The 23,376-nt window shown below is 45.9% G+C and overlaps 1 protein-coding gene across 1 annotated transcript in view; it reads left to right on the forward strand.

Moving 5' to 3' along the window:
- The first annotated feature begins 803 nt into the window (after positions 1-803).
- The window catches only part of gli2a (GLI family zinc finger 2a), a 68,612-nt gene continuing 46,039 nt past the window's right edge, over positions 804-23,376 (forward strand). The window contains exons 1-2 of the mRNA XM_040201991.2: positions 804-1,329; positions 14,076-14,215. Coding sequence (XP_040057925.2) covers positions 14,101-14,215 — 115 coding nt within the window. The 5' untranslated portion in view covers positions 804-1,329; positions 14,076-14,100. The remainder of the gene's footprint in view (positions 1,330-14,075; positions 14,216-23,376) is intronic.

Consider the following 23,376-nt stretch of genomic DNA (forward strand, 5'->3'; position numbering starts at 1 on the left):
CTCCCCCGGTGCATGCCGGTCCTACACCTGGCTGTGCGCTTAATTTCCTCCAGGTGCCCACAATATTACCCAAATAATAATCCAACTAATTATTAAAACTACGCACACTTAAATAACGACACAAAATTAAACTTAATTGACCGAAACAGGAAACATTGAATTAAATCAAACCAAAACAATTAAACAATACTACTTAAGAGTAAATAACTAAATACTAACTGTAAATGAAAAGCTCTATCTATCTTGAAATGATAAACGCGTCGTTCACACACAGCGCGCAGCTCATTTTCTCTTTTTCTTTAAAAAAAAAAAAAGACAATTAATACAAAAATAAAAACAGCAAACGAGCATTTAAAACGCCCGTCTAGCAAAGTCGGGCTGACTTTCTATATGGAATCTACATGAATGGCATCATAAATGCTGAATGAAAGGATCCACACCAGAGGAGGACGCATGGGAATAAAGCCTCTGAATCACGGACATCGTTGTGTGTCCCCCGCTGGCTGGAACCATGAGGTCTGGATGTGATGGTTGGTTGTGTTGACGATCTGTCCACCCACTCACACAATCACCGCACAAAAGCAACACAACTCGAGCTGCGCGAGCTCTTTTTTTTTTCCAATGCAACTCTTTGCGTTTCCTTCTGAATCCAATGCGACGGGACTTGTGCGCTAACCTGCGTCAAGAAAGAAGAAAAAACAACCGAACTATGAATGAAACTTTATCTGCAACTGCTGGAAAGAGTTAGCCGGGCCCATCTGGTGCGGCAAATGGCCCAACTCACCAGGGAGCGAGGGGGGGAGTGAGGGAGGGGGGGGGAGATGGTAAAGAGGGGGGAGGAGATAGAGGGTGAGGGGGGAGATTGAAAACAGTTCAGCAGCCTGGAGATCTCCACACCACCGCATGCCTCTGCAACAACTGCCGACTGAAGCCAAACCGCATTTACTCCCAAACTTTCACGCGCAGAGAAAAGAAAGAATCCCGGCAACAAGCCTGGGGCGTGAACGCTTCACGTTAGTTGGCTGAAGCGCGCACAAACACGCGCGTCATGGGAGAAGATGGATTGTAAGAAAAAGTTGAACTCGACTCGCGCACCGAAGCGGCTCCGCGGCGCACAGAGCGAACTTTGAGCGGCTCCAAAACTTCCGCCCGCGACCCGGTTCATGGAGTGCGGAGAGGCTCGTCTGCACGTCGCGCTCCCCCCCGCGGTGCCAGTCCGCTCCTAGTCTACGGGACCCCCCCCCCCCCCCACTCCAGGGCAAAGTTTTCCTCGGACCCCATAAAAGAGCCTGGGGCGGTTGGGAAGTGAAAGCAAGACGCGGCGGAAAGGTAAGCGCACTTTAGCGCGACGCTGACAGCGCCGCTGGGTTTGCGCCGCGGCCCCCTCCCGTGCGCTTGTGTTCACTTGGTGTGTTTGCCAGCGTTTCACCGGGGCTCTCCTCCCCCGTTGCTCTCATGTTCTGTGTCGCCCCGCGTGTCAGCGGCTTCACGTCTCATTTGCACTTTGAACTTATCTGACACAGGAATCCTAGAAATGTTTCGTCCTGCAACTCGATCCATCAAGGGAGGAGATGCGTTCGGGGAGCTCGGCGCCTCCCGCAGAAGCTTTTAATAGTTCTACCAGTGACCGTTCTAATGGTTTTCCACTCAAGTGAACTGAGCGGGATCTCACAATCTAAATCCAATTAAAATAAATATTTTACAACATCTGTTTCCATCATTCCACCTTTCTGTGAATGGAAGAAACTGATAAAACCATTAGGCTCATTACGCATTTCGGAGACCTTTGCTTTCTAATCTCTTAACGCCACAAAGCAAAGAAGCACCGAGCAGGAGTCTCCGCGTGGGGACGTGGGCCCGTGGGCCCGGGACCGGCCTGTGGGAGATGTGTACTTCTTGTTGAAAGATTCAAAGTTGACTGTTTGCTCTGCAGCCTGAGCAGTCAACAAACACTTGACGCCTTTGTGGGGCCCTTAAGCAGCCATATTTGCTGTTGGCTTTTCCTCCATCTAACGGGCGCTGCTAATGATCTCCAAACTCATGTGTGCGCTCTAGTCTCACTTCTGCCGCCGCTTCTTTTGGCCTTTTTCTTAAAGCTTTTCCAAAATAACACAGAGTTGTTTGCAAACATGCTGGACTCCCCTCCTTGGATTTTTTTTTTTAATATTTAAAGAAAAAATCAGTTGTGAAGTTGGAATGTGTTTTCAAAATGATGAGTTAAGATTAAGAAGAATTCATCTTGTTAAAAAAAAGGAATAGTTTGGAAAATGTTTCAAATAATATGCATGTTTTAAACCGGCCGAGACTTTTGTGCATGTGTATTTTCCGCTTCACATGATGACAACCCCGGTCACAGCCGAGCTGATTTGCATGAGAAAAAAAAAGAAAAAGTTTTAGTGCATTTGGCCATTGTGAGGAATGAAGAGTTCCAACAGTTAGGGCCGACGGAGAGTGAAAGGAGCGAAGAATGGATGAGCCTATTCAGCTCATTCAGGGGGAGACCCATAGTGGCCATGTCACTTTCATCTCCCCAGGCCTGTGTGCCTGTTGTCCGCTGCTTCAGCCCCCGTTTTCACACATCGCCTCTGTGCACAGGCCTCACTTTATTGATCTGCCTCCCGCTTTTTCTTTTTCTTTTTGCTTCTTTTCTGAAAGTTCGCACCAAATTTAATGAACCAAATACTGGAAAAGGTGTGTGTGTGTGTGTGTGTGTGTGTGTGTGTGTGTGTGTGTGTGTGTGTGTGTGTGTGTGTGTGTGTGTGTGGACCAAGGAGGAGGAGTTTGAGGGGTGGGGAGGGGTACAGCTCTCTTTTGAAAGCAAATACCGATGAAGTCTAGCGTACAGGGACAGAAAGGAGGGTTGGAGGAGCGGGTGAAGTCAGAGTGACTCTGAGGAGGGGGAGGAGCCCCCCCCCATTCCTCCTCACCCACCACAACCACCTACTCCTGCTGAGTAAACTCAGAAAAGTTGGAAAAAGAAAAAAATCCCCCCATTTCCCTGATCCCACTCGCTGTATACTGTACCGACGAAGGCATTGGGCAGCCTGTCCACTCACAATGGCGGCCGTAAGAAAAAGGCGCCTGTGGGGGGATGTGGCAGGTCGGGGTTAGGGGTTTTGCTTTGGCAAAAAGTGATTGCGCTGTTTAGTGGTTGTAGATGAAGAGGAGCTGCGGCCTTCACCCTAAATACCACTGCGTGGACGTGGCCCTAAACCTTCTGCTGTTAGCAGTCATCATTCATCTCATGAGCAGTTGGCTCATCAAGGTGCTTCTGGGTTCATTTTGTGTCAATCAGTTGTGTCGCTGCACCTCCTTTCTCCTCACATTGGCCCATTGGTGTTAAGCAGTGGATTATTTACGCCTCCCATAGTGGAGTGGCTTCTTACGACGCCCACAGAGCGAACGTTTGATGTTCCTGGGTGGTGTAGTATTGTAGTTAATATTGTAGTTTCTTTGCAAACAGACAGTGACAAGTCGGAAGTGAGAAAGTGTTGAATATTTCACACTGTTAAGACGGACGCACAAAACCGTATTTTGGCTTCAGCTTTATCAAGGACATGAAGATGACGGCGTCTCCTCCACACGGAGGAAGGTGCATTGTGGGTTGAATCTTACCCATGTGTAGGGATGAATTGATGAGACTTTAATGGCCATTTAGGGGCCTGTAAAAGGCAGCCGTGTGTCGGGCGACGCCACAGCCATCGTTCACAGTCAGCGTCCACTTCAGACGGAGGGAGGAGTGGGAGAGCTGGAGAGAGATGGCCGCTCACACTCCTCTGTAGAGCCCTTCACTGAATCCCATCTCTTTTGCCTCGGCATGGGGAACGCCTGCTGGACAATCCCCGCTTGTTTTAGCGGCCTTTGTTTCTCTCCCCTTGAGGCATCCTGTTCATTTTCCCTCAAGTGTGTGAGGTTAAATAGGTTCCCATCATATCTCCGTTGGGGTTACACTTTTCCAACCCCCCTTTTTGCCCCAACCCACCCTTCCTACACTACAGCGGCTAGGAGTGGGCACTCCAATTCCCAGAACAGAAAGTGAGATCAGGCTGGATTGTACCCCTGCAGTGAAAAGAACACATTGGCGGCGTAAAGCCCCAAAAAACACACATGACTGGCGCAGAGCCAATGTGCATTTAACAAGCCATTTTAATGGCTGTACGGTAAAGTTACTGACAAGCTCATTACAGGCCGATTGACCTCATCAATCACTGCAGAACTGCAGCGGAAACTGGTTGTCTCAGGAAAACTGTAGTTCCAAGCCGTGCAGCAAGGTTTTAACAACGGTCCTTCTATGCCGGGGCCTCTGTTGTTCTCAAACTGCAGAAAAGGAAGCACGAGGAACTCAGCCAGCTCCAATATCTTCAAAAGGGAGGAGAGCTTAAGCAGATCGAGTCTTGTATACAGTGTACTCTGTGTGATGCATGATGTGTCATCACCAACACGCCACACAAAGATCTCCTCATTGCATCCTGGCCCAACTCTTCACACACTCCTTGACTCACATACTGACTCTTCGGAAACCCAGTTTCCCAAAAGCATTTCAGCGGGAACCTCATCATTGTCTATCGGCTTACAAAAGAACAATGGCCGTGGTAGCTTTGGGGTCTTCAGGGGGAACCCTGCCCAGGTCACGGGAGGTCACTTCATTTGTAGGAGGTGGGGGGTGGTGAAGCTAATTTCATTATCTCAACACAAGATAAACTCCACAGACAATGGAAAGGGACAGGTTGTTGTTTTACTCTCACTAGTCTCTTTAGGCCTTACTTCTCACAGTCTTCCAGGTTGAATGATTAGTCGATTCCGGTCGCAACTGTTGTTAATCCAGTCATTGTTTTGCGTTTCATTCCCTATTTCCAGTTTGCTAAATGTGCACTGTGGGCTGATTTTCTGTCTTCTATGTAAGTAAACTGAATATCTTTTGGTCTTGGAAAACCATAATGAGAGGAATGAGAGGAACTGATGATTGCAACTCATTTCTGTTTACTTTTTTCTTTGTACGTAGGCTTGGTACAACAGCACAGTGTCAGTTATCTTGGCAAAAACAATATTACGATAGTCTTCAAAATGTGCTTAAAACACTTGTTAATGAATGGCAAAAAAACGGGGGGATGACTTTAGTTCACGTTGAGAGTTATTGCATCTTAGTGGAGGACCAACAAACCAGTGTGGAACTAGTCAATCAACCAAAAATGTACTTTATACTTGTATTCCAATCAAGTAAACAAAGCAACTGTCTTTAATAAGATGATATGAGAGCAGTTCTTTACCTTTTTAAGTCTTATATCAGTTTGAATATGGGTTGCTTTTGTTACTGTTACAGTTGTTGTCCAGGATAAGAATGTGCAAGGATCGTTATTGAGCAGCCAATCGCCCAAAACCTGCTCCGCTGCAGGGCTCGCCATGCTGACATTAAAAGCCATCTTTGTATGTATTGACTCTTTCGGGTTGGCATTTGTTTTTCTGACTTTACGGCTCGCTTACATGATTCTTTCCTCCTTCGATGTAGTGGTTGCCTAGCATTCTTTATCAAAATGAATATAAATGTTTGAAATTGACGGTTTGTATGAAGTGGATCAGCTGTTGGCGGACAGTAGGATCGCGATGCCCCCCCCCCTCACTGTATCATTAACCCTTCTTCATCAAACGACCCAGCGAGCTTTGCTCAGCGACTGTGAGCAATGGAGATCCAGTGACACCGGCCTGAGGACAATGCCGTATTGTCCGCGATGTTTGCGCGGGCCTTAATCTGATGCAGAGGCAGAGATCGGGTCGTTGCAGAGGCCAACAGTACAGAGAGAGAGAGGAGGGAGCTGGGATCTGTTTGTGCTCTTAACTTTGGGGGGGGGCGCGTAACGAGTTATGATCTATGCTACGCCCTCCCATAGCTACAAAGTCTATGTAGCCTCAAGAGCAAGGGCTCCTGTGCTTCCTTCCTTTCGTTTCCACATGATGGGAGATATTGGATTCCAGAATCGTGCTGACTCAGTGCCAGGCCACAGTCTCCTCTCAGATAGAAGTCTGCGTTGAGCTTGGGTTTAGAGACATGTGGTTATCTTCAGCAACAAGCCCCGCAACCTTCTCCCCCTTCTCCCTCGCAATACGTCTGTTGCTGCCATCGTTGTCTCCTCTCTCTCTCTCCCTCTTCTTCTACCTCAGGCTGCGGGCCAAAAGGAGGTTTGTTCATGTTTTGTGATCCGCTCATTAAAGGAAAAGTGGGATGAAAACCGCACTGGTTGCGTGCTGGGCCGCCTTTTTGCACTAGGTCGTTTTCACATGCGAGCGCTGGTGATGTGAGGCTGTGAACAGGTGGTCGTAGCCTAGCAAGGCATTCCAGGAAAATAAAAACGGATGTGGACAGAAAGCAGCAGAAAGTCTATTCTGTTTCTCATTGTGGAAGGTGTGGAGCTTGTATGATGTAATTTTTTTGCAACATCTATTAACGTTAGTTCCGTCATTTAGTGTCTCCTCCTGCCAATTCTAACAAATATGTTGTCTATAATGTAGCATTATATTGCAATAGTTTCTCCATGAACGTGTGATATGTTCAGTGTTTTCAGAGAGATATTCATCCTCACAAACAATCCAAAGGTGGTTAAACCTCCTTTTCTTTGTCATCCTGCAGTCGGTTGATCCATCAGGGATCCTGGTTACTTGAATGTCAGCTGCATAACACGTCACCTCAGTGACCTCCGCCCTTTTCTTCATCATGCTCAAGATTCAAATTCAACATGGCTAAACTCTGGCTGAGTGGTTTTATTCCAGAAGGTAAACGCTGAAATGGTGGAAGAAAGATTCATAGGTGGTTCCATAGCAAAGGATCTCACCTGGTGATGCCCTCTGACAGCTGCTAGTGGCATGTCCAGGTGCAACACGCATACAACTCCACGGGGAGTCGCCCCCCCCCCCCCCCCCCCCCCCCCCATCACCAACAGTCCCAGATCCTGCTTGGACGTTATGGCAGCTGACTTGAATGAGCCGAGCAATGCACGACCACAGACCGTCAGCTATCACAAGCACTTCTACTGGAGCGGCGAATCCACCGCAACAATGGGGAAGTCGCACCGCAGCGAAACCTGAGAGCGGCAAATGCCGACTTTGATTTGGCCAGATCTAAACTCAGTGGCGCGTAGGCACATCCTCTGTGGTCCTGCGGGGGAACGCACACAGGCCAGTTTTGCCTAAGTAGTTGTGAGGTTATTGACAGCTGAAGCCGTCAAAGAGTGAGTACTAACAACACCTTTTGGACAAATGCTTCAGAGAGGAAGCTGGCTCGACTCAGCAGTGTGCAATACGGCACCAGTGACAGCTGTGACTTTTACACACACCCTCCGTCATTACACGTGTAAATCAGTTTAGTGTTCATTCAGCTGTGACATGTCCGCAATGTACACATCTACATTTTAAACTAACTAAATAGTTCAGTATAAAAAATGTTAAACACAAACCAAAAAGCCTACTCAAGTTTTCCACAATTTCTAAACTATTTACATTTTTTAGTTTTCAACTTTTCATTCTCTCAAGTAAAAAAAAAACTGCATCTGTGTAAATTCCATCGTGTCTGGAACTGTGCAGAGGCCCTGAGCTCCACATCTGTTTTCTGTTGGTCGAGGGAGACGAAGAGATCAACCACAGGATATTGCCTTTACTAGCAGGAAAGGTCAGGTTCAGGGTGGGGTAACAACTCCTCCACAGGGCTCCTACGCTCTTTTAGATACCTTTTTTATATATTACATCACTTGTAAGCTGCTCACTCTCTGTTTAGGCTTTTGGCGCAGGATCTGAGTCCGTTTTTGGGATTGACTTCTATGAGCAATCCTGCTCTTGGTCATTATGACAAACCATTTTGATTTTGCATCACAACAGTTATCATTTCCATTCTAATGCTCCCAGTTACTGAACCACGTTAAGCACTTAAACAGCTTGCCTGTTGTAAACCATACACCCAAGTTTGAAAAAAGTTTATTGTGGCAATACTTTCCTTCCCGCTTGACTGAGCTGAATCTATACGTGTGCGTCAGCCTGTAGCGATGTTGCTTCAGCCTCTGAATCAGACTAATGGCTAATGTGTTTCTGTCAGACCTCTCGCGTCTACTTCGTGACCTTTAAGACCTGAGCTCCAAATCCTCACTGGGAGACGTTTCACCAAGCCGTGATTCACTCATGGAGAATGTGCCCTGTCCTAGTCTAAACTTGTCTCACCCCAGAAGATTCTGCAAAGTCGCTGTCCGTTGCTTTGAATCATCTGTCGTGAATTGCTTTTCGATTGCGTAATGCAAATTTTGCTGGATTTTTAGAAATGTTTTTGAAATGTACAAAGGTACATTCTGTGGACTGTCCCTAACTGTGCCTACTGAATACATATGAACTAGTTTTAGAAAATCGAATGAACTTGAAAGACGGGTTTACAATGTACGTTTGAACGATATATCCAACACATCAAAGTGATTCACTAAAAAACTCAACCAAGACTTCTGTCTTGGTTGACGACTGTTAAAGGCATAGCAGCATGTGTAATCCGTCAGGATACCACGCTAGCCTGGTCTGCCATTTGGTGCTAGGAAGGTCGTGCACTGTGGCTTTCAGGGCCTTTTCGGCGAAACCAGCTGCCTTGAGGGCTGTAACCCCCTTAACAACTATCAAAATAGCCTTAAAAGCCTTTTACACTGGCCGAGAAAGAAATCCAGCAGTGGAACATTAAGTCGGCAGGAATACAGTTTCAAATGTGTTAAACGGAAGGGCCACTTCTTGGAGTGTGGTTCTTGAACTGGAGTTTGTGGACTGCAAATGCCTCGCGTTGAGCCGGGAACTGAACAGCATACGGAGCGAGGGACGGTGGATTGAGTTGCAATAATCGTAAAGCTCAGGGCGTACTGATAATGATGTAGGGGGGCACCCCGCTGGGTTAGTACTCAAAGACTGCTATTCCTATTGTGTACATTTTTTACATGCACTCGACGGGACGCTGAGGACCTCGTTGCTGTAAAGTATTTGTTTATAGTGTGGGACATGAAGCCAAATAGAAAAGTCCATTGTTTTCTTCTCCGTTGTAAATTGCTGCCCGTAACCATTGAGGTCAATGGGGCTTCTCCTGTCTCGCTGCTGCTAAGGTTGCAGAATGTATTAATCAATCTGCTTAGAGGGTCTCTTTCTGTTTTGATGAAAACATGTCCATTCATTTTGAGTAGTGGGGAGTTTCCCCAAAATGTTTTGATATTTTAGCGCTGAATAGTTTAAGGGTTTCAAATAAGTTTCTACATTAAACGTCTACAATAGTATGAAAATGAAAAGGTTTCTCATGGAGCTGAGAGGCTCCAGCTGGTTAGTGCTGCCCATGTGAGGGGAAAACTGCTGCATTATTTTTGAATAATGTAAGGAGCTCTCTGTTTTGGATAAACTGAAGATACCATGGCTTCACCGTAAAACAAGAAGCCAGAGTGGCCTAGCCTCCACCTCTCCCCTCCACCTGTCCACCGCTAATTAAATCTGACGGTCCCAGCATTCCCCCAGAGTGGTATCATGGTTTTTAGCCTTTTTCCCCACCTAGGATAAAACTAGAAGAAGGGAAAGGAAGGATCATTATCTCCTCCTTTTCACTATTCCTAGCGACAATCCATCCCAATACCAAAAGTAACATAATAAATTGTTCTCAGTTCTCAGTGAATTCCGCTCTCAAAAATACCATGTCAACATCACAAAACATGTGGAACCAAATCCTACTTTGGCTTTTGATCGTTGTTGTGTTACGCTGCTTGAGTTCCTCCATCAGAAACCTGAGTAGAGAGGTCCACAGGTGGTGTAGGGGCAGGCGACCTCACCTATAGTCCCTGTTCGTGTGTGTGTGTGTGTGTGTGCGCTGCCGGGAAGAGCGCCTACCAGCATAGAGATTACAATGACTGTAAGATAGGAAGGAAGAAAGTAAGAAGCGCAAAGCCCGGAAATCTTCAAGCGGAGAGCCTCTTTTGATGTGTGTTTGCATTCCTTTCAGTGTTGGTGAAAGGGGAGCTGTTGAACGGTAGTAGAGGAGAGGAACACTTGAAACTGACCAGGGCGCTAAGAAAAACACACACCAGGGCTCATAACAAAAGTCCTGGTGGAGGAGGGTGACGGTGAGTGAGGACAGAAGGACGGGCTTTAAGGAGAAAAATGAACTGATAAATATCACCACACAACTTCCCCTGTTGGTTACTCACGCAACGAGAATTGTTGTTTTTTGTACCAAGTTTTCTGAAATGTTGCGTTAAAATATGTTCTCATTCGTAAAATGTCCAAAACGGAAATTTGTGAACATTGGTTTCCGTTTTGTTTTCTAAAAGTTTTACTTAGAGGGAATTAGTGATATCTCTTTGAATCACTTCAAGAATCAGAAAATACTGTCAATAAAATGATGTTATATTGGGAAAATTTGTATAAATCTGGCTGCAAATGATATCTGAACATAGCGATGTAAAAAAACTGAGACTATGTAAAATTTTACAGACTGAAAACACTACAAACCTGAACTGTAAATGCATCTTCGAGTAAATTCAGACTTTCTTGTTACACAAACAATCTGCAGTGGAAACGAGTGAATCTGAACCCTTTCCGAATTGAAATCTGTCCTTGGCAGAAGAAAAGCTAACCGTGACTTCCCCCATTACCTCAGTGTTTTTGCTGAGCGTGGTGTGGTTAAGTGGCATGTCTGGATGCTGCATCAGAGCGGGGGCCGCTGGAGGAAAATGGAGACGTGAAACATCTGCTATAAACTGTACTTCTCTCTGTTTAATATTTGCCATCCTGTGCACTCACCCCGCTCAACATTTTCTGTTACCCGTTTTATTTATGATTCATAAAAAGCCGGAACACATTCAAAGACTTCCTGGTTTGGGTGGACTTAAAGAACTTGTTGAATATAATAAATACAAGACGTACTTCTTGGCATCTGTGATCAACGACAACAGTTAAACCATGTCAAGCACACGGATCCAACAAAAAACGGACAGACTCTTCATTTAGATAGAAAATATAGATCATTCGTTCATGGAAACCAGCATCCAGGGCTGTGGTTCTGTGCGGCAGAAGGGAAGAAGAACAAAGCGGCCCAGCTGTGAAGCTCCGGGTTAAGGTTTCGGAAATGGTTAGTCTAGACTTAAAAAAGAGAAGAAAAGCAGCTTTCAGAAGAAATAAATAAATAACTTGGACCTGTAATCTGTAAATTATTTGGGGTGTATTTGCTGCAAGGCAGACATTGCATAGCCTTTTTGAATGTCCCAGAAATCCTTTGGTGATGAGACCTGGAGCATCTTTTTAAAAATAGTTTTGAGGTCCGTTGAGTATCACTTTCTCTAGCAGACACCGCATGCAGAAGTTTGTATCATCTATTTATCAGACGTGACAAAACATGGGAGACTTATTCATGTAACATTTCTTCAAAGAGTAAAGAAGTTGGGACGCTGTGTTGTGAGTGTGGGTAATCCTGCCCTGTCCCCAGCCCGTGGTCACATGGCACAGCAGGGTGTGTGTGTGTGTGTGTGTGTGAGAGAGTGAGTGAGAAGAGGGGGTTGCTTATCCTGTTCGTGCCCCAACGGGATGCCCAGCCGACCAGAAGATGAAAAAAGAAGTGCGCCCTTGTTGTTTGTTCGCCTTTGGCCCCTGCCATCTGTCCCTTTGGTTCCTGACACCTGTACCAGCCTGTCAGAGCTGGGCCTCCCTGTAAAGTAACAGCTCCACAGAATTAAGGAAAGGGGTGGGCCGGGGGGGGGGGGGTGGTGGGGGATAGGGGTGAAGTAGGGGCCGCTTTTTGAGAAACGGAATCAAGCCTTGTCCGCACTGAAGAATTTTCAAATCTTAACATCAAGACCGACCGATTAAACAGATTTTTTTTTCTAATTCCAAAAGAACACAAGGAATAACACACTAGCTGCTGGCCTGGACGAAGTTCTCATGCAGGCAATGACAGCCATGTTTCTGTTCTAAACAAGTACGCAACATTCTGTTGGTGACCTGTCTTCCTCTGTATGTCTCCATCAGAGCTTCCAACCATCGTCATGATGACCTCTGTTAGGAGGCAATAGAAAGGCTCCCAATGTTGTATTTAGCACATTTTAGATCAAATCTGTGAACCTCTCACACTGAAGAGTCATTTGGGCAGATAACGACTCAAACTCTGGCAGATTGGGCTGACGTTTCACTTTTTAGACTTTACTGTCCCCTGAACTGTGCTCACTCTGTTTTTCTTGTGAATTACCTTTACAGGTGCGTCGTCCCCAAGCCTCTCCTCATCAAGGAATTGGCTCAAGGTTCAAAAGGCAATTGGAAAGCAAATAGTTTGGCATGCTGTAAAAGCGCGGAAAGAGCTATTAATGCGGTGCCAGATGTTCATCAGACGGAGATGTTAAGGGAGGATTCCCAGTTATTTTTAAGAGGCAGGCTGCTTGAAAGGCAAACTGTGTTGCTGCGAGCACTGGTGTGTTCACGGACACGTCTTGTCTCTGCCACTAAAGTTTTCTGGCCAGCTGAATACAATAAGAGCCCATGGAAGGCCCGTTTCCCAACAGAAAGGTGGTGTCGGAGTGGCGGAGTTCTCCCAAGACAAGTCTCGAGGACGTTTTGGCACCAAGAAAAAAAAAAGAAACAGATGCAGCCTAAACCTGTTAGTCAGCCACCTCTAATCGGCTTACACTGGCCTGGTGACAGGCGACTGGCACCTCCGAAGGGTCACAGACACCTCCGCTAATACACACTCGTCACAATGCAGGATGACATGTTGGATATCCACATGAAACCCAAAACGGCACACGTTGGGCTAGCGGAAAGCGGGTCCCTGAACAATGACCCTTTTCCATTGACAGCATCACTCTTGGCACTTTAAATTTTTCATTTGCCTTTTCCATCTTGTCATACCCTCCAGTGTTGCAAAGACTGCCTGAAATGTCCTTTTGAGGTTCCCGCTGAGGTTTTATGGTTTTTCTCACAGCCAAAAATCCCATTTGTTTCCAATTGACTTGAGTGTGAATGAATTGCTGTTTCAGGGTGTTGTTTGTGTCTTTTGGACAGTCATAAACACTTTTGTTTTACAAGACTTGTGACTGCGAAATGATTTTGTGTAAAAATGTTTGAATCAGCTGGCGTCCCGCAGCGAGCAGGTGTGAGGAGGTGACCTCAAAACGCATCGTTTGGATGCCAAAAGCTCTGCGATGCACACTAAAAATGTTTTTCCCCTTTTTCCAAACCTGGAAAGAAGTTATTCTCCGCTGCACCTGTGGAACATGAAGTCACCCGCTCTGATCACACCTCATTGCTCGTAATGTCCTCCCTGACATGTTCCGAGAGCAGGTGGGAACGGTGTTGACCTCAGCGCACGAAGCGAGCGCTCCCTTCCCGTAGTCTCGTTTGTTCTCGGCGGAGGATGATCTTGTAGGTCCCACCAAGTCAAACAAGCAGCGCGTTGCCAAGTCATGGAGCCATTCACGCAGACGTGAGGAGGTATTGACACAGTGCAGGCGGCTAAAAACCTCAGCGCTGAAGGGCCACTTGCATCTACTATTGGAACAGAAGTGGACTGTGGAATCATTACATGTAACTGAGAAATCCCTCTGTGTGTTTAGGGCCTGACCCGACATAAGTTACACTGACAGAATAAATACATCACTGTGTACAAATTGTAATACGCTTCAGTTTGTGTAGATGGGGGGGGAATATATTTTTTTACTGTAATGACATTAAAAGGACACCAACGTGAATCATGTTTTATTGTTTCTTTTCATGTTGCTTATGTTTTCTTCTGTAAATGGAGCAGTAGCAATGGACCATAGACACACTTCCTCCGTTTGGACAATAACATTTACTCCGTGGAAAACGAGAGTCTTTAATTAGAAACGATCAAAACAATCATTTAAACCGGTATTGTTCGTATTATCCTTATTCTAGGGTGAATGAGTATGTTACACCTGAACGCTGAAAACCTTTTCAATGAAATTAACGACAACCAAACTACATGTGCCATGAATATGAAACATTACTTTTACCTATTTTCTGTTGCCCGGTTACAGCGAAGATCCAATATTTCAACCCTAATCCTGCGCCTCTTGCCTCCATAGGTTGTGACGCAGATCGAAGAGCGGAATGGAGACTTCAGCTCCAACGGCCACTGAGAAGAAGGAGTGTAAGGGTTCAGGCCTTGATGGGAGCAGCTTCTCAGAAATGCCAAAGAAGCCCTCGCCCACCACTCTGACCAGAGGTACATCTTTCTTTCCAACCATTTACCCTCCACTCTAGATCATTTGCTAATTGATAGAGATCACATACGCTATTCTAATGCAGCAGTCTAGTATCCTTTTTGTTTACTGTAGTATCCTAAACTCTCACCGCGCAGTAAATTGTAACATGATGACCAGTCCTATAAGCAGCGGGCTGCACATGCAGAGAGGAAGACCAAGGCGTCAGAGACGTCAGAGAATGGGTGATGAAAACGTGTTATAATGAGGTTGAAAGACCTTGTTCTCACCTCCCAAGTGTAAACTTCATGAATTACTTAAGAAGGCTGGCATGGCAGTGGCCGACATGGTGCACCAGGGTCCTCCGATGCAGGCCGGGTGGAGGGAAGCACCTTTGAAATGCTAAGGAGCTATCGGATGACATTGTGGCGTTAGCGGTATTTCTGCTTAATGATGGCTTGGTGGCCTGCCACGAGAGGAGCCATTAATTGTTTGGGGATGTGGGGTGAGAATCTAGGACGTTTCAGCGTGCCCTCCCTGGCACTTCCACAAAGACGACACAAGTTTTTCATACCAGCAAAGAAGAAGAAAAACAGTGCTTGCCATGATATGAATTATTTAGTCAGTTACACTTTTATGATCATTGTATATTATGTAGACTACGGTGGTTGAATTTTCATAACCTTGCACCACTGAAAAGGAATGGGGAAAAGGGGTCTGCTGCACCCATCAGGGATATTTGTGCTTGTGTGGTACCACGGAGGTTGCAGGGTGTGCAAGATTCCCACTATAAAGGGGTCATAATTAAAAGATGAGCGCTCATGTTTTCATTAGTGGATGTGTGATGAAAACTCCTCCTAACGAGGTCTGAGGACCTTGCTGGGCCTCCGAGGTACCAGTGTTATAAATTAGTAACGCCTGCTGGTGGACACTGAAGCCCCTCAGGAAGACACGCTGGCATCATCTGAGGGGCCACATACCATTCTAGTTGTTTTACTGGTGGCCTGCCACCACAAAGCGCAACGTGTCACACGGGGAGTGGTGGAAGTAGGACGTTTAGTGTGCCATTAGATTGTTTTAAGGGTATGCTTTTGTTTACCAATTGATTATTCTTTTTTTCTTTTTTTTTTACTTGAATTGGTTCTCAAATTAGCATGTGGAAACCAAAATGTGGGGCAAATGTGAATACATTAAGGAGTTGGAAAGATTCTTTGTAGGATATCACAGACATGGCTTACTTAAAGGTCCTCTTTCAGTCCGCTTCCTCGTATTTGAAACGGAATTGTAAAGGACCCCGAACCACGTAGACTACGTTATATGTCTCTGTAAGCTTGAAAATGAAGTCAAGAAGAAACATCCGGAGAGCATCTTGTTCAGCCTGATCTGCGGTGTCGGCTGGCAGCAGCGCTCACAACTTGTTTGATGAGCGCTCACTTTGCTCGTGTTTCACAGAGACAGGCCTCGCCCTGTTGGACATGTCTGGGATTGTGAAGACATAATAGAAGTGTGTCTGGCCACTTCCCCAGAGCGTGCGCCGGGGTCCAAGGGGAACCAAGGGAAGAGGAAAGAGGCCCGGGATGCTGGCACTGGCATCCAGGTTGGGTTCGGTCCCCGTGATCGGGGTCAGCCTTCTTTCTCAGGGCCTCGTTAATGGTTTTAAATGGGCGCCCACACTTCGCGTGACAGCCTGCATCCGTCTCGCAGCTACAGGGCGTGCTTCCACTAGCAACGACGGCCCACGCAACCCGACTCCCGTGCCCCGGGATTTACGAGTCTGTGTGGACTTGTGCTTTACCATGTCACAGTAACACGTGTCCAGATTAGGTACCAGGGCTGTAAAACATCTCACCACTTCAAAGGGATACCTTTGATTGATGCACCGTGCCTCCTCTTAAGACTGGCATATGGATGCTCGGATGCACCGACAGTTTTCCATGCACATCTGCCAACATGTTGTTTTACAGCCCTTATTATATCCCGAGAATGTCTGCAGAAGAGGAGAGTTTTTTTCCCATCATCCCTCACTTCGGTGTTGACTGTACGAGGCCAGTGGAGCAGACGAGCTCGCCGGCACTCTGAATATTTCTGCCTAAACAGCGCGTTCTATTCATCTTTCTTGGAGTTCAGCCGTAGCTTGCGAACTCTCGACAAAGATTGATGTTCTTCTGCATAAGAAACACGTCGTCCACAGATAATTATTCAGTTATGATGTATCTAAGGAGGATGCCAATGAGAGGCAGCACCAAACCCCCCCCCCCAAAATGTCCCCACCTTTGTCCTCACTTGCTATCTTAAACAAGTTATATGCAAAGAAGAATGTAGCATTAAATCAGCGGCCCTGGAGTTTTCTGCGTGTGGAACACGGAGATGCAGAGGAGGAGTCCGGTCTAATTAGTCTTGCAGGCTTTGCAGTACGCAGCCATGTGTTAATCATGCTCATCGTGGCTCAGATGTCTCAGATGTCTCAGATGTCTCAGATGCCGCTACAGTCTGGAGGGCCTCTGCCGGAGTCTCCGCAACGACCAAAAAGGCTTCCTCTGGAGGGTGCTCTGGAACGAGTCACTCCCCCTCCCCCCGGCAGAGAAAAATGTCCCCACAGCAAAATAGACCCCCACCTCTCCATGCTCCCTCCCTGTCCACAGGCCTACTCCAAAGGGACACCCACTAATCTTCCTGAGAAAGAGATTTCTGCCTTTCTTTCTGTGCTCCTAAATGAGGCTCTTACGCTGCTGTGGTTCCACGATCGGGGGAGGGAGGCGAGGGAGGCGAGGGGGTCGGGGGGGGGTTCTGTGGCTACGGTTATGCAGGGATGACCGCATTCAAGACCGAGCTCTTGCCCCCTTTGGTTTAACTCCTTAGCCCTTAGTCCTTAGTTGAAAGAATCAGAGGTATTATTCTGTAGAAGAAAAGGGAAAAGGGGGAAATGCAGTTGTTCACACTGGTCTGCGTACTCATTTATAATTTTAGAGACTTTTGATTTTTTTTTAACTCAATTTCTTTTGATCGAAACGCACAGACGTCTGGTTTAATTTTTTTTTTCAAAAGAGTCCTACACACACGTTTGAAATGTATTTTCACAGTTTGGCAAAAAAAATGATCCATCAACCAAAAATTCTCGCCTGAAAGATCTCGCCTGAAATGTCTAAACAAAAAGCATCTCTAAAAATGTGTCCTTCACTTCACACGGAGAATGTTCACATTGTGTGCTATGATGTGGTGGAGATTTAAAGCTATACCAGCATTATTACAGAGAATAATCGTCCTAAAAGTTCATTTTGTTTTAGGCAAAACGGAAAACTTTTCATCTTAATGGACCCGCAGAAAGCATGAAACGTGTGTGTGTGTGTGTGTGTGTGTGTGTGTGTGTGTGTGTGTGTGTGTGTGTGTGTGTGTGTGTGTGTGTGTGTGTGTGTGTGTGTGTGTGTATATACATACACACACACATATATATATACTGAAATCTATACAAATCTCACAAGTGCTCCCTTGAGTATGACACTAAAATGATTCACATAGACCTTATAGTTGCAGAGACGTACCCATTTTGTATTATTATGTCACTTTGGAACTGTAGCCTAAAAAACCCGGCCTAGTGTTTAAAGTTAAACGCACTATAATATTACTGGATGGGCCCGTTTGCTGGCTTCCAAGCAGAACTGTTCTGGCCCAGCGACATCAGAGTATATCTCGCCCTAACATTCCCTTATCTTTGCTATTTAAGGAAATACTGTGGATCAAATTACGATACTGTACGTAGAGGAATCTCTCCCCGTGGCCCCAAAGGTCCACAAACATGTCATGGATTTCATTTTTAACAGCCCAAAGTCCATATTTGCATCCCCAGTGTTGAGAATCTGCTCGATCAGGTGTCATCGACGGTAACATTTTTGTCACAGCATCAATAACGTCTCTCCTGATACTTGAGATGACCTGCGAGCAAGAAGCTTACAGGAAGGCTATTGGACAAGTCCCAGTGCTGTTTACTTTCCTGTCAGGGTCCATAGCCACACACTCAGGAACTCACCGCTTGCCTCCAAGAATGACTGATATTGTTTCTGTCCCGGAATGACTTCCGATTTATGGCTTTGATCATGTGCAGAGTCAGTTTACACGATGTGCCTGATATGTCCAGGAACCTGGAACTGCACACATCGTTTAAAAACATCACCTCCATTTTTCTGTGTATTTTCTGGATGGGCAAAAACACTCTGCTGACTGGCATTCTGGGTAAAAGATTACTTCCTGTGACTCCTATAAACAGTTAATTTGGTATTTTTCCATCTCACTCCTCAACTCTTATCTTGAGTTTTATTTTGTTTTTATCGCTGGACTGAAAGCCGAAAGAGGACATTTTGTTCTGTCTTTGTTTTTGAAAGCGATCCAAGAAGAGGACGAAGTGGAGATACTCATCTCATGTTTAATGGGGTCATTTTCTCCTAGACTTCCATATAACTAGACTTCTTTTGGCAGCTAAAGGAGGCACCTCCACACTTGCTTCACCTCTCTGAACCGGCGGTTGCCACCTGGAGGAAGAAGAAGCGTTGTGATGTCACCATCAAAAGAACTTGTGGCCGACAATCAAGAGACGGGGAGCGAAACCGCTGCGGGAGGTTGAACCCACCCAGGGATTGTTAGCAGTTCAAGCCTTGCATACTGCACATGTATGCTTTATTATTACTTCATGATTCACATTTGATACAAAGCTGAATTAGAAATACTTTTGCTGGATTGAATTGGATCCATGACCAAAAAGGCTTCAGAGGAATTCTTATCAAGCGTTAAGTACTATAGAGATGTGGTTTCCTAGTTTTGACAAAGAATATTTCAAGACGTAATGTTTATTTTAGTGAATGCCTACCAGACCGTCATGAAGACCGACGTTAAGAAGCCTACTTTCGGAATTGTCTTTAGTTTGTTGTCTGAATGGGGCACTGAGAAGCTCTCTAATGTGGTTATGAAACATAAATCATGTTGAAATGAGAGGACATTTCTGATATTGCTTGTGTCTTTGGAACACTGCCTCTGCTTCAAAGCAACCAGAGTTTAAAAAGCAACTTGGCATGCTTTGGGCAATGTCTGAGAATATAAATCTCTCTGTACTAGAGGCGTCCACACACACACACACAGGCCCAAAGACAACATGTTACATTCCTCACCGTTTACAAGCAGGGGGAGAGGAGGTGAAGGCAATATATGGATGCTTTAGGGGATTAACCCTCCCCGTCCAATGAGGTTCTCCCTCGCTCCTACTTCCTTTTTTCTTTTTGAGCTTCATCCTCTCTTGAACAGAAAGCTCTTTCCCAGCATGCCGAGTGTAATCCAAGCCCCCGCCTCAAAGACGCTTCCTGCCGTGTCTACTTTGCTGGACTGAAGGGAATCAGCCGAATAAGTCGTATATCTCTCTCCTCTGAGGTGTCGCCGCTGGCAACCGCCTTGTTTCCACCTGGACGGTGGCTCACTTTACCAAAGCGCTCGCTGGGTGAAGGTCCATGCCCCACGCGTTACTACCGCCGCCGTCCCTCAGACAGCAGCCTGCTGGCCTGGGCTCCTTTCACCCGCTGGAGGAGCCCCAACGCTCACGGTTCAACCCAACCAAAATAAACGTCCAAGGAGTTTAGACATGGTAAAACAAAAATGTGTGCTAGCTGTAAACACGGGCGGGAGGCGCTGTGTAAACAGGCCGGCTTCCTAGGGGCGAGTTGGTGGGGAGGCTCTTCCGGTTCATACCCCCGCACACACACACACACACACACACACACACACACCATCGGGGCCCAGCCGTGGTCGGCCCTCGTCTGAACACAGCTGGAGGAAAAGAATCCGTCACAACAGAAAGAAGTCCGCTTGCTCATGTTGAGAAGTGCATGTCTGCGGTCCAAGGATATCTGATCTGCTAAACACGTTTTACAATGGCGATCCCGACTCCCAGACGGTAGAATTCTCTACAATTAATACCTGCTGTAATTGTACTGTAGGAAGTAGATATTTGCCAGCAGTAAAATTCCTCTGGAGGGAAGCGCTGCTTCTTGTAATTGCAGATCTAAGGTTTCACTGCTTCTGCTCTCCAGCCTCTGCTAGCATTTAGCAATTAGCCGCCTCACATAGAGCCCGGCGTGTTCACGCGGACCGCCTGCAAAACAAAGCGAAACGAGCTGAGTTCCAACTGGAAACTAAAATGGTCGCGGCGAGAAACAATAGCAAACCGTCCTGCCCAGTCAGCAGCCTCATCTGGAGCGGAGGCGGAGGAATTCCACCAACATTTATGGAAAAAATAAACTTCTGCAATGTATGTTCATGGTCACCGCCGCAGACACCGGTCATGCCCAATGGACGCGGACCAGGTTGCCTGAGGAAAATGACTGCCGCCCCTTTCAACAACACATCGTGCTTCTTAAACAAATGTCACATCTAACACATGGCTTCCTGCTATTTTCCATTATTTTCTCAAATCTATACTGAAATATAACTTACATTACGTTTTAAGCCTACTATCAACCATATCATATTTCATCACGTGACCTCAGTGGAATGTTGGTCACATTGTGGTGTACGCCAAAGACTATAAAAGGAACTGATAAAAGGAATAGTTGAATACAAAATGTGCCCTCTTGAGATGAGAAGTCCTGTCTGAGTTGAGTATAAAACAAAAGACCGGGAGTGCTTAGCTTAGCATAAACAATCTGAGCCTGACGTTGACCAGAGTTTAAAAAATACACCTACATGTGTGGTTTTAGGGGGAGGTGAAACCACCTACATCTACAATAGGAGACCTTGTGAAGACGGGGGAATTTGGGAGAAATTTCCATAAAAGTGTTCCAGTTAACAGTTTTTATTTTCTCACAAATTAAATATAATACAACATCGGGAACATCTCCTCAACTCAAAGGTCCTGGCCTTCAGGGCCTTTCAACGGCAGAACACTGAATGGAGCGGGCCTGTGTGCTTTATTATTAAGGGTGCAAGAAACGATCAAGACACTGGGATAGACTGTCACAATATTCAGCTTTACACTATTCTATGTATTTGCATCTCAAAACCATTGACTATTTTGAATCAAAAGAGATCATGCAAGGATTTGAAGCACAAAAGTGATGTTGCCTGTTACAAGGACCGTGACGAAGGCTCAAGTAGATGTTCAGAATGCACATTTACACACTTATGACCAATAGAATAGAATAGAATATGGAAGGAATTCCACAAAGTGACACTCTTTCCTTCCATTCTTTTTTCTTTACTTCTTAAACAAATGCCGTTCTACCAGCTATAAGCTGGTGTCGTATACTTGAAAGCGTAGGAGATTCCGGACTAGGCAACTATTAGTTCCACTGCCCCGTAGTCACAGCTCCGATACCATATGGAAAACTGATTTGTAATGTCATTCATCACCCGGCTGCAGGAGGCAGGAATAAAGAGGTGTACCAGGTAGCAGCTGATGATTGAGTGCTCATGCTGGCTGGAGTGTTTGGGTATGAACGAAGCCCCTGCGTGTCCAGCAACAGGATGTCTGAGATTTCAATCTGAAGGTCTAACCCAAACATTACATGCGTTTTGGACTTTTACCCAAAGTGCTTCTCAGTGCTTCTTTTTATTATCATGTTTTTTGTTTTACTTAGATGGCCTAAGTACAATTCTATGGCTGTGATCCAGAAAAGCAGATCTGGTGGAATATTAAAACTAGGACTGCTCTAGCTATCGTTTCAGCAGACATTGGTCTGTGTTCATGCACACTAGTCAAAATGCATTGACAACCAATTAACAACGACATGCTACGTTACTTTTGATACTTGATATCTTGCGCTGCAGCCGGCCGTGTGACTCCGGCCCCAAGCGCCATCCCGTCACCAGACGCCGCTGCTTCTAAGCGCCGTGCGTGGGTCGCTTTGCAACTGTCCCCCAACGACGGCAAGCGCAGCGTGTCATCCCCATTCACTGCATTCATATCTTTACAACCATTGTGTGATTACATTTTAAGACCAAATTGTTCAAAAACCTTCTGAAAGTGTACCAGATGGTTTTCCCCTTTATTGGTAAATATTTATCGCAGCACAAAAATGATCATTTCATTTTTTTTTTTTCTAAATTTTGTGCGGCTTTAGTTAAAGCGTTTTTGTGAACACACTTCAAAGCGGAAACGATATGTTAGGATTTGCAGAAAAACAAATAGAAGCTTGTGAAAGCATAAATAACGTAAAGCAAAATTTGGAGTGATCACTGACAAGCGTGCGTGTTCTAATCACACACCGCTGCGCGTCAGGACCATTGAGTAAGTGGAAGGAGGCGGCTGTCTGCGAATGAAAGCCTGTGTTAGTATAGCGTGTAAGCCTGTTGTGTTTTGTTTGCCAGGTGATTTCCCCGACGATGTCAGGTAAGCCGGAGAATGTTTTTTGGCGCTGGCTTCAAAGAGCAGCAGGGTCATCCTCTGGCAGCGGCGAATACAGACATGTTCACGGCAGGCGTGGAGCTGACACGCTCGCTGCCGGCAGACTGTTTGTCAGCTTGACCACCGTGGTCTCACATTTGGACGTCTGTGTGTGGATTTCTAGGGCTGCTTTCAGAAAGATGCCCTCCAGTATTCCACGCTCACTCTGGACCTTCACACAGTGGTGAAATCATTTAGTCAAGTGATTTTCTTTTATTGTTACAAATTGAATACTTCGATTTTAGACTCGAAACCAAGAAGTCCATATGAGGACATCCTGGCTGGGAAGGATTGTGTTTCCAGATTCCATCCTCAGATGGACAGTTTTCATAGCAGATCACCCTATAAAGAAACCCTCAGTGTCAGCCCTATACTTATGTTCACAATCTGCAAGGTCATATCATAACTGAAGCTGTATTTAGATATGAAGCAAGGGGTTAACTGTGGTTCTGCCCCAGACACCAACTGCCCAGGTGATTTATAATTCTTTTGAGTAATGGTACCGCTGACAGACCAAATGAATGTGATCCAGCAATATGGTACTTTAATTGCACAGCATTTCAGTTTGGCGTGTTTGTAAGCAAGCCGACGTAAAGAATACCAACGTATTTGATGAAACTTGATGGAAGGGTGTGGCGTACATTTTGGAGCGGACCCGATACCACGGGGAAGGTAAACACGTTGTCTTTCACTTAGGAAACTACCACGGCCGAGGCCGACCAGGTGTTACGCAGTTAACCAGGAGACGTTTCACGTTTTGTGACG

This window comes from Gasterosteus aculeatus, chromosome 16 (assembly GCF_964276395.1).
Source record: "Gasterosteus aculeatus chromosome 16, fGasAcu3.hap1.1, whole genome shotgun sequence".
Lineage (NCBI taxonomy): Eukaryota > Metazoa > Chordata > Actinopteri > Perciformes > Gasterosteidae > Gasterosteus > Gasterosteus aculeatus.